At 46.5% G+C, this 11,751-nt stretch overlaps 1 protein-coding gene across 2 annotated transcripts; it reads left to right on the forward strand.

Moving 5' to 3' along the window:
• Positions 1-758: 758 nt before the first annotated feature.
• On the forward strand, positions 759-11,178 carry MAPRE1 (microtubule associated protein RP/EB family member 1). 2 transcript variants are annotated; one of them, XM_032704849.1, is made up of 7 exons: positions 759-877; positions 1,564-1,687; positions 4,289-4,434; positions 6,007-6,211; positions 6,578-6,687; positions 7,375-7,527; positions 7,905-11,178. In XM_032704849.1, exons 2-7 carry the CDS (start codon positions 1,567-1,569, stop codon positions 7,959-7,961), a joined length of 792 nt encoding a protein of 263 aa, XP_032560740.1. In that variant the 5' UTR covers positions 759-877; positions 1,564-1,566; the 3' UTR covers positions 7,962-11,178. The 2 variants fall into 2 exon arrangements, with proteins under 2 accessions (XP_032560740.1, XP_032560742.1); XM_032704851.1 differs by lacking the exon at positions 759-877 and adding an exon at positions 1,330-1,351.
• Positions 11,179-11,751: the final 573 nt, after the last annotated feature.

Below are 11,751 nucleotides of genomic sequence, written 5' to 3' on the forward strand. Positions count from 1 at the left end.
AAGGACTCAATCATGAAATCAGCAAGGCATAATAATTTACCTCTCCTTGACATCTCAGCTTTTACCACATAACTGAAAATAAATGTGTATCTTACAAGTTCAAGCCATCCATCCACTAGACGGACTGCACCGGTGGCAGCAGGACTGCACAATTGTACTAGTTCAGAAAAAATGCCCTTAATTTCAGATTGAAATACAAGAGCCCATCAGTCCGGGCTGGGCTGTGCTGGGGTCTGAGCCTGGCTGTACCGGGTGGTTCGTACCCGGTGGTCGGTGCCAGGTGGTCAGTACTGGGGGGGGTGGTACCCGGTGATCGGTACGTGGTGGTTGGTCCTGGCTGTCCCCAGGGGTCGGTGCTGGGGGGTCGGTACCCGGTGATCGGTACCGGGGCGTCAGGGCTGGCTGTACCGAGGGGTCGGTAACTAGTGCTCGGTGAGGGATGGTTGGTGCAGGGTGGTCGGTCCCGGCTGCACTCGGGGGTCGGTACATGGTGGTCGGTCCCGGCTGTCCTCGGGGGTCGGTCCCGACATTCCCCCGCCGCTCCCTCGTTCCCGATCCCCGCGCGACCCCTCGGGCACGCGGGACCCCTCGGTGTGGGCGGGGCCACCGGCTCCGCCAATGGCAGACGAGCCCGCGGGGCGGGGCAGGGCGGATGGGCGTGGCCTACACACGTAGCAACGCTGCTGTTGGCCCCGCCCCTTAGCAACAGGCCCCGCCCTCCCTCCCCTTCTCGCCGGCCCGTCCCGGCGCGCGGCGCTGCCCGCGCGGGGCCGTGACGCGCGCGTGACGCAGGCGCGCAGCGAGCGCGTGACGCGGTCCCGGTCAGGGCGGGCGGGGCCGGTTTGAACGCGGGGCCGACGGGGCGAGCGCGGCGCAGGTACCGGGGCCGGGCCCGGGGCCGCCGCGCGGGAGGGGGGACGACCCCGCGCTCCGGGGGGCACGGGGGGGGGCGCCCCGGCGGGGCGCTGCCGCTGTGAGGGGACCGGCGCGAGGCCTGCAGGGCCGGGCCGCGCCCCTCCGCGGGCGGGGGTGCGGTGGCGGAGCGGAGCGGAGGGCCCGGCGGGGGGGCGGTGAGGATGGCTCGGGGGGTATGTGTGTGGGGGGGGGTATGAGCGGGCCGTGCCCCGCCTCGCGGCGCGGGCGGCCCTGCCCGGCGGCAGCTGCGGCGGCGGCTCCGCTTTGTGCCGGCGGGGCTGGGCGGGGAGCGGCCGCTCGGGGCTGATCCCGCGGGAGATACCGTGAGCCGGGCAGGAAGTGTTCCGGCCGTTCCCGGGGGCGCGGGGGAAGAGAGGGGATGAGTGACTTGCCGCGGCCGTGATTCCTTTTCTGCGGTTCCCACGTGAGCGCCTCGGTGCGAATTTTTCCTGGGAAATCGCGGAGCCGAGCCCCGGGCGGCCGTGGGGAGGGAGGGTCCGCCCAGCTGTTGGCAGCGGGCAGCTCCGTCGCGATGCTCTCGCTGGCGTGTCGGGAAGGCTCGAAAGGAAGCGGCTCCACCTCCACGCAGCCCCTGAGCGTGGGGGGACCGGCGTCTGCGGCACTCACACCTCTGGCTGTGTCTTTCAGAAAATGGCAGTGAATGTGTATTCTACTTCAGTGACCAGCGATAACTTGAGCCGACATGACATGCTGGCGTGGATCAATGAGTCTCTGCAGCTGACGCTGACCAAGATCGAACAGCTGTGTTCAGGTGAGGAGTCGGTGTCCCAAATAGAGTCCTGAATGGGATGTGCACCCTGGTTCTGCAGAGGTGCAGCTGTGCAGTGTGAGCCCTCTGTGCTACCCTGCTGTAGCCCTGCTCCTGGCTTAGTTCCTGGTGTGAACAGATTCGTGGTCAGCGTTATGAGCCAGTTATGGTTGGAGTGTTATTGAAGTGGTTGTTAATAATGGCAGTGTAATGAAAAGGCACGTTCTCCTGACTCACTACGGCATAGGTGCCATAAGGAATGGACAATAATGTGAAAAAAAGACTGAGGAAGAGGGTGCTTTCCCATGAGGAATTAAGCATTGAGTCTCAATGGGTAGAGTAAGTCTTAACACGTGTAACTAGCAAAGACAATTGTGAATTATAGAAGAGCACTGGAGTGTGAGGAAGGCAAACTGGTGACTTGTAGGGTCACCTGCAGGACTTTTACAACTCCTTCTGGTCCCAGGGCATGTCAGTCTGTGTCAACCCAGCTTAGCTGGGCCTGAGCTGACTTCAGCACAGCTGAATCTCATGTAGAGTTATAGGCAGAAAAAGGGAAGTTGTTGTGGTACAGAAATGGAGTCAAATGTTGTAATAGGGAGGGGAATGTGGAAGGAGGAGGCTTGTAGGAATGAATAAAAGATAATAGTCTGTAGAGCTGAAAAAAACCCAAGGCTAAAAATGCAGCCTGAGTACGAGATAATTTGGGTGACTGCAACAGGCACTCAGTGAAAAGTGGAAGTGTAGCTCATACAGTGTCTTTGACTTAAGGTGTTGCTCATGGGATGAGAGATGTGGAATAAAAGGAGGAACAAATTTAAAATAAGTTTGGGACTGTCAGTACAGCCTGGAAAAAACAATCCCAAAGATCACAGAGTAGCAGGGGACTCAAGATAGACATCTGAACAGGTATTTGTGGTGTCTTTTGTCTAGTTTGATGATGGATAAAAAACTGTGAGGGTGAGGGAACTAAAGATCTACACCCACAGAAGGAAGGGAAGTGATAAGCACTGTCTGCTTTCGGATGGGCAGGTTAAAGGCCTGCTGTGTGCAGGGTTGATTTGCACAGCAGAGAGGTTCTGCATTGGTGTGAGTGTTCAATGCTGGGAGAGCCCTGTGTTGAAGTGAGGGTAATTAGTGCTGGCTCTGCAGAATTTCAGCTCACCTGTTTTGAGGGAAAGACTGAGAGCTGTTGATGTACACGCTGAGTAACGTCCCTTTCCTGTGTCTGCAGAAATGCTTTGTGCCTCGGCAGGTATGAAGTGGCTTTTGCTGTCATAGTCCTGTGGAAGCAGGAGTTCCCAAGCTTGCTTTGCTGCCTTTGGCAAGGGCAGTAGTAACAGCAACAGTTTGAGGTTGCATAAATGCACAAAAGATGACCTTTGACTTACGCTGTGATCCCTCTTTTGATCGTGCTTATCTCTCAGACTGCCAGTAGTGAGCAAACCCCTGGTTTCTGGCAAGTGCTCTGTGTTTGAGTTGGGATTGGAGTTCTGCAGCAAGTGAACTGAGAGACAGTGGAGAGCAAACAGCAAGAGTTGTTTTTTTTTGGTGTGGTTTTTTTTTTTTTTTTTAATTTGCATCAGTGGATGATGTCAGTCTTCGGTAGCAGGTGAAAGTGGGAGCCCTGCAAAATATCTTGATGGAAAGTGAACTATTATAGAATGTGGTTGAGATGAATAGAGTAGTTTGGGGCAATGCTGTTATATATTACTTCTTGGTTTTCAGATAGCTCCCAAAAGCTTGTTGTGTAGCTGTTTGATGGTTTAGGTTAGGGTTCCCATTACTCCTTAATTAATTCATGCTGGTGGGGGAATAATGCTCCACATGTTGTGCTGGTGTTTTCAGTGGCACATGCTTGTGTATCATCACTTCAGAGTGATGATCTAGTTTAAAATTTTTTTTACTGTGTGTGTATATTCTACAAAACCTGATTTTTGGAGGTGATTGTCTGCTCTTTGTGGCTGAACTGAATCCTTCTCTTGCTCTTATTACAACAAGAGCTGAATTAGAGGACATGAAGGATTTAAAATTAGTAGAAACACTATCTTATTTCAGTTCTTTGATTAAGGCCTGTTTTAAATATAATCCAACTTAATTGGCCTTTTATCTTGGAGGGCACCTTGAATTGTGTATAGCTTCTATTTCTAGGAAGTAAATTTGGATAATGGTGAAATGCGATTTTTAGAATAATGCTTTTTCTGATTTAGTGCTATTAGTGTTGTTAAGAGGAGATTACATGCCTGTTGGACACATGTAACATCTCAGATCTGTACTGATATCCACGAAGAAAGGCAAGTCAAATTACTCATTGGATTTTTCTTTTTACCTTTGAACTGTGGAAGCAGGATTGCTCTTTTTCATAAGAGTTCAAGTACTGAGCCCAAAAGTTTGGTTCTGCAGCTCCCATAAGCTTATCTACAGCCGTGCTGCACAAAAAAGGAGACTGAAGGTTCCTGTTTTCTTGCCTTTGTTGCCTTTAAGGGCTTGTGTAGCTGAGGAGTCAGGTCAGTTTGCTGATCTAACTGGAATGTAATTTGTGAAGGTGAGTGAGCTGAGCTGACTTAATTCATCCCAGGATTTGTGTTCTTTTCCTTTTGGCAGGTGCTGCATACTGTCAGTTCATGGACATGCTCTTCCCAGGTTCTGTAGCACTCAAGAAAGTGAAGTTTCAAGCAAAATTGGAACATGAGTACATTCAGAACTTCAAGGTTCTACAAGCAGGTTTTAAACGAATGGGCGTTGACAAAGTAAGCTGGGTGTAACTGATTTCTCTGTGCTCTTAATGTTGGTGTAGATGGGATGTACTTTCAGATTTAGAGTTGACAATCTGGGAACAGAATTTGCTTTTGGTTTGTAAATCTCAAAACTTTTGGTTTTGGTTTGCATTGGGGTCCTCAATTCATTTAGGACATGATCTGCTTTACTGCAGCCAAGGTTAGGTTTCTAGTTCTTAATGCTGAGGTGAATGTTTCCATTTTAATTCTGTGCAACTTATGTTGACTAATATTGAAATTTCTATTGGATAAGGTTTACCTGAACTTCCTTTTTTGGACTATGTTTATATGAGGTGTGCTCCCATAACCCACTGCTGTGATAGTCCTAAGGATTTCAAGTTCTTCTTTACCAGTATATAGAACTATATAATTGTTAAGGTTGGAAAAGCCCTCTAAGACCATTGGTTCTAACTGTGCCCCCTGCACTGCCAAGGCCACCACTAAACCATGTCCCCAAGGGCCACATCTACACAGCTTTTAAATACCTTCAGGTATTAAAACCTGTGATTTTTAGTGAGTGAAAATGAGATCTGTGAAAAAGCTTGTTCAGATTGAATGACAGTTCTGCTTAAGGAAGGGGGATTTATCCAGGTGACAGTGACAGACAGTGTGTTTGGTAGGATGTAGAACATCCTGTGTTAAAGCTTTTTCTTTCTTTAAGAAGACAGCTCGTTGTGTGCTGGCAGCAGCTCCAACACAGAGTCAGTCTCTGCTTGGGGACAGTGACTTGTGCAGTCTGTCCACACCTGGACAACCAGTGTGGCTTCCAAATGCCAAATGGTCATTTGGAAAGTGGTCATTATGAAAAAACTCTTCCCTGTGAGAATACTGAGGCACTGGGACAGGTGTCCCAGAGAAGCTGTGGCTGCCTCATCCCTGGAAGTGTTTAAGGTCAGGTTGGATGGAGCTCTGAGCAACCTGGGCTGCCCATGGCAGGGAGCTGGAATGAGAGGAGCTTTAAGGTCCCTTCCAAACCAAACCATTCTGTGATTCCATGAATCTGTGGTCATGTAACAGTCGTGGCTCCTGGTCCTTGCCAGGTCGTGAACCTCAGCTTGTGACCTACAGACAAGACTTCTCCATTTGCTGCATCTTTTTAATAATCTTCAGTTACACACCCCATCCAGAGAAGCTGGAATCTGCTATAAAGGTGATGTTTTGCTCTTGTAGCAGTTCTGTGTGTTGGCAGGCTGTGGATTTGGTCAGCAGTTCATATTCATCAGACCCAGCACTGCCTGAACCAGCTTCACGTGGACAGGAAGATTTGTGTGTGAGCTTGGTGTAGCAGAAACCTTGCTGCAGAATTATTTAAAATTATTTGGACTCTCACAGTGAGCCTGATTTGTTTTTCATTCCAATTATTAGCAAAAATCCTACTATTTGACATAGTTGTGGTCAAGGAGGATTTTCTCTAGACTGGACAGGAATTAGATTTGTATGTCTTCTGAGTGCATTAATTTTAAAACTTTATATAAAAATACAGGGGTTCTTTACCCTTAATATGAGTCTGACTTTTTTTTTTTTTTTCCTTTTTCCCTGCTTCAGATAATTCCTGTGGACAAACTAGTGAAAGGAAAATTTCAGGACAACTTTGAATTTGTTCAGTGGTTCAAAAAATTTTTTGATGCAAACTATGATGGGAAGGAGTATGATCCTGTTGCTGCTCGACAAGGCCAAGACACAATAGCACCAAATCTTGTTGCTCCAGTCATGAACAAACCCAGAAAATCTCTTGGAACTGGCAGTGCAGGTAGAGAAACTAGTTAAAGGATTATCTAGATCATCAGAAACTCTGGGGAAATGAAGACTGGGTTGCTATTTAAAATTAGTGTATGGGCTTAGAGTATTTTGCATCTTGTTTCAGAGGTGTTAGGCTCAAACACTGAGGCTGCTGTAGTACCCAGGTGTCGAGGCTACAGAAAGAACAGACTTCTCTAAAAGAGAAAATGGCAAGGATTGGTGCCAAGCCATGCCAAAAAAAAAAAGCCCATGTCACATGGAGTCAAGGAAGGAACATATCTTCAAACTCTTGCATGCCTAAGCATGTTTGGAGGGGAGATAGTACCTTTATAGGAGGGAGAATTAATTAGAGTTAATTGGTGAATTAATCTTGCAGCCCCGCAGAGGCCCATTGTTGCACAGAGGACCCCAGCAGCTCCCAAAGCTGGGTCTGGGATGGTCAAAAAGGGTGGAGGAGACGATGAATCGGCCGGACTGATCGAGCAGGTGGGTACAGCACAGCCCTGGGAGTGACCTCTGCTTGGCAGAGTTGTGTGCAGGTTTATTCCTCCAACAGTGTGAAGTGTCTGGGTTGGGCAAATGGAAGAAAACTGTCTGAATCTAGTCAGCTCATTTAAACTCACGTAGTTGGAAGCCTTTGTTAAAATGTCTTGCTCTCCTGATGGGAGTGAAGCCCCTCCTGCACAGGAGTGCCCAGACATTTAACCCCAGTGTGTGCCATGTCACACATAGCATGGTTGGTAAGTATTTCCACAGCTGTGTTGCAGCTCTCCCAGCATTCCAACGGAGCTATGAGCAGCTGCTCCTTCACTGAAACCCTGAGTGTAACACAACTGAAACTGCTGTCAGCGGGAGGGTTGTCGTGAAAGAATGTGTGAGCAAGGAGAACTGCAGGCAGGCAGTGCTTTACCTATCTCATGGAATCAGCCTTTAGAATTTCCAAGTGTTGTTGCATGTGTTGAACTGGATGTTTGTTGTGGCAATATTATAATATTACAATTCGAGAAATAGCCCTTTTCCTCCTCTCACAGTCCCCCTCCCCTCATATCTTGGTTACTGCTGAAGTGCTTTGCACATCAACACCCTTCTGAGAACTTTGGGGACCCGCCTTTTGCATGGATCCTACTGAATTCTGTCTCTGGTGGATAAATTATTATTGATGCCCCTTGGCAGATCAATGTATTGAAACTTACTGTTGAAGATCTGGAGAAGGAGAGAGACTTCTACTTTGGCAAATTGAGGAACATTGAATTGATCTGCCAGGAGAATGAAGGGGAGAATGATCCAGTGTTGCAGAGGATTGTGGAAATTCTTTATGCCACAGATGTAAGTAATCTGTTATAAATTGGGTTGCACAGTTCCTCCCTGCCCTTATAATTGGAAGCTGGTTTGCTTTCCAGGGCTCCTTCTAGTTCTATTTTTTTTTTTTCCCCATGAGGTTTATGGCCTAGCTTTTTCCTGTAATAAAGGAGCAGATAGCATAATTATAGTCAGGCAGCAAACAAGGTTGGCCTTTCATGAGAAGTGTGTAACAAATAGATCAAAGGTGAGGAAAATACTTCTGGTAATGCATCTTGACACTGTAAATAGTGACTTAAGGGTACCTATCTGAAGTAAAAGGGGGGGGAAAAAGGCACACAGAGTAGCTAGGAACTGGTTTGACATCAGATTTTCATTAAAGCACTTGTTTTCTTCCCCTTCAGGAAGGCTTTGTGATACCTGACGAAGGAGCACCGCAGGAGGAACAAGAAGAGTATTAACAGACCACATACTGTACCAGCAGAGCAGCAACATCAGAATTCTTTGCCCCAGATCATGTGCTTAACTGTAAAATACTCCACTTTATTCTTAGAGGACTCACTGGTTTCTTTTCATAAGCAAAAAGTACCTCTTCTTAAAGTGCACTTTGCGGAAGTTTCACTTTTACAGTGGGTTTGAGTTAGGAGCTCTTTCTCACGCTGTAGCAGAGCAGTATTCACATCGAGGTGGTATATTTAGGGAGCAAGAGGCTGAATATTTGGAACTCGTTGCAGAATGGTTTGCTGGTAAAACACTGGTTTGTGGGAAGACTCTTTTTGTATCTAAGGTGGCGTGTAGTAGAGAAATTAAAGACTCTGACTCACAGAAAAGATTGAGTTAATGTGAAATTGCAGCACAGAAATTATAATAAATGCCTTAAGAGTATTTAAAATATGCTTCCATATGCCAAATTGAAGTAATGTGATGGGAGATTTTATGTGCTTCATATTGGGGTAGACGTTTGTTTAACTCCATTCACTGCTGTCCGAGAGGCCTTGCGTGGCAATCTCACTGTGTCAGCAAGTGCTCAAAAGGGGCTATTAAAACAAAACTCCATTCCTATGTAAAGCTGCTTACTAAGTGATTAGTTCTCGATGAAATGGGCCTTAACGTTGCCTGTCACAAGATTAGAGGGAGTATGAACAGCTGAGACACATAAATTACCTTGAAGAGTGCTGAAGCCTTTCTCTGTGGCATTGTGGCTTTGCCAAAACGTACTGTGTTTTCTGTAAGAAAAACAAAAGCAAAGGGCATCCAGTCTCACTGCCTAAAATGTCCTTCAGAAATAATTTTTCTTCCTGGCTCTTGTTTCTATTTGTTCTGTTTATTTTCATTTCTTTTGGAGTCCTTTCTGGTCTCTCATTTTTCCCTTTCCCATCCCAAGGAATGCTGATCACACCCAACAGTTGTAACAGGACTTGCACTGTGCAACTGGCTTTGAATGAAAGTGAATTGAGCATATGAGGATGATATTTTTCTGTTTTCTTTCTTTTTCCCTTCAAACCAGGGCATATTAATAATACTTGCCAGTTCAGTAGTCTTCTGGGGTAAAAACTAAAAGATGCTGGCTAACAGAGAGCTAATGTTATTGCAGAAAATACAGTACTGAGACTAACTTAAATATTAATATTTAAAGTACTTTCCTTAACTGTCCTTTTTTGCTATCATGCCCCTCATTACTGTTGTGTTTGGCAAGATCCTGCAAGACTTCTGACCCCCCTTCACTACTGAGATTGATCAGTCCTGTTGTGCTTGTATTCATTTGTTTCTGGTGGTAGCTTGTCCTAAAATGTGTGTAGGAGAGCATTTTATGGTAATTGTGTAGTGCATGAATCTTTGTGAAGTTCAGAGAAAAACCCAAATTCAGTGAATGCCAAAAATGCAAGTATCTAGCCATTGTTTAAAATTGCAGTGGTGCTATTTCTCTTGTGGCCTTTTAGACTTTTGTTGCCCTAAAACTCCATTTTACTGAGAAACCATATTTGACTTGGATTTTTCTTGACAGGGTTTTTCTATTTTAAGCAGTTTCTAAATAAAGTTCTGTATTTCAAGAGTGTCATGTCTGCTGGAGTCTCTCGTGCTTTCAGATACCATTAGGCAGAGCTGAAGCTCGTGGTAGTTTTGTGGTGAAGCTTGCAGGACCTGGAATTTCAGCTTCCATTCTCCAGCCCCAGGCATTGCTAACCTCAGTAACAATAATCTTGGAACTTTCTTTGGAGTGTGCTGGGGGGAAATGGTTACTTGAGTTCTTTTTTTTTTTTCTCCCCCCCCCTCTTTATTTTTCCCTCCCACAAGTGGATGGGATGTGAGTGTGGTGTTGACTTCCTCCTCCTCATGGTTTGGAATGGGGCTGTGTAACAGGAATGCTGCCACATACGTGTGTTTAACGTGTTTTAAAACTGCTAAAACACTGGTTTATTAGTTATAAACAAATGAGATGTTAATTGTTTCTATCAACAGGCTCTGTGAGCAGACTGACTGTAAACTGAGTTGATTTGTTTGATTTGAAGTGCGTTTCATAGATGAGCTTCAATTCTCCTGTCACAGCTGTGTGCACAGACCAGCATCTGCAGAGAAGTGCTCATGGGGTTTATCTGACCTTGGAATGGGAAGTGATCCCTGCAGGGCTGCTCCTGTCCTGGGGAGCACCCTCCCTGCCCCTGAGGGCTCTGTGGGTGCCTTACTCTGGAGAACAGGCACTGCTGGCACTGCCTGCTGGTGTGGCACAGCTGGGGCTGGACTGCACAAGCACAGACATAGAACTGGGGTTTGATGCACATAAAATCTTCTTTACCATTACTTCCTTGCTTTGAAGTCGGAAGCATATTTTTTTTCGACTCTAAATACTCCATTATTCCAGCAACTCAAAGCAAAAGATGGCAGCAGGATGTGGCTGAAGGTGAAGATGACTTTTGAGAGGCCAGAAGTTGTGCACTGGGACCTGGTTGCTTCAAATCTCTTTCTAACAGGATTGTGTGCGTGGAATTGGGAAGCACCCAGGTCATCAAATGTGTTGATTTTGGACAAAGCAAGTAAACAGCCTTTTCTGCTAGGAGAATGCAGAGTCAGAATTCCTGCTGGTGTGCCTTGGGAGGCTGATGGATGTGTGGACATATTGGACGTGCATTATAAAACTGAATTGCAGTGGCAGTCTGGTCAGTCACACACTGCTCAGATTTCCAGTTGCTTACATCACTTCTTTGCTACCAAGATGAGTTATAAATAGAATGGGGACAAACTCATAGAGTCAACTTATGGCTCTGTTATAGATATTGTGGCATAATCTGGTTTTTTAATGTCCTTTTCTGGGAAGCAAATTACAATAAGCCCAACTCAAACCCATAGACTTAACGTAGCTACTCTGTTACCCTGGTACAGTATATGCTGTTAATTTTAAATGCTCACCTGCTGGAATGATTCCAGTAGCATCCAACCTTTCCTAGTATCTTAGTTTATCAGTTATTTGAAAAACAAACAGGATGGAAGAAGCAAAAGCGCACATCTCCTTTCTGTACCAACATGTCTTACTTGCAGGTGGACTCGTGGATGTTTGTTTGTTTGTTTGGGTTTTTTTTTAACTTTTATTATTCGTTTTTTAAAAAATTCCTGGTTTGCAATGACAATTCTTACTGTAACTGGTAAAAGCCTTCAAATAAAGGCCAGAAACTTCCTTGCTGTTGTATCACATCGCTGTTTAGTGTGGCTGCTTGAGCACTCAGTCATCTCGTAGTCTGGTGGAATGTTCTTCCACAGGAACATGCTCAGAAGTGGGAATCGGGAGCATCCTGCCAAGGATGAGGCTGCTCACAAGGGAAAGGTATTTTTTGCAAGTTGGTGTGTGAACTCAGAGGGCTGTACTGCAGATTCCAGGCCAGTCTGGTGGTGCACAGCCCCTGCCTCTATTCCTGTACTGGGGCAAGGAAAAGAGGATAATAGTGTGGGCTGTTACCCCAGGGCTGGGATCATCCCAGGTTACTGGCAGAGGAGAGGGAATTTGTGTCCAGGCTCCTGTGCTATGTCAGGACAGCTGAGGAATTACTGATCTTTAAATGCAGAGAGCAAGGAGAGACAGAACCATTTCAGATTCATAATAACCACTTCTGGTTAGCTGGAATGTGAGATGGCAGCGGATGGGGGTGGGTGCAGCCCTGGCACTGGTGATGCTCGGAACACAGGGAGCAAAATCTGAGGTGTGACTGCAGGAAGGAGACCTGAATGAACTGGTGAGATCTCCTGGGAAGAGGTGTTGTG

This window comes from Chiroxiphia lanceolata, chromosome 17 (genome assembly GCF_009829145.1).
Source record: "Chiroxiphia lanceolata isolate bChiLan1 chromosome 17, bChiLan1.pri, whole genome shotgun sequence".
NCBI classification, from domain to species: Eukaryota; Metazoa; Chordata; class Aves; order Passeriformes; family Pipridae; genus Chiroxiphia; species Chiroxiphia lanceolata.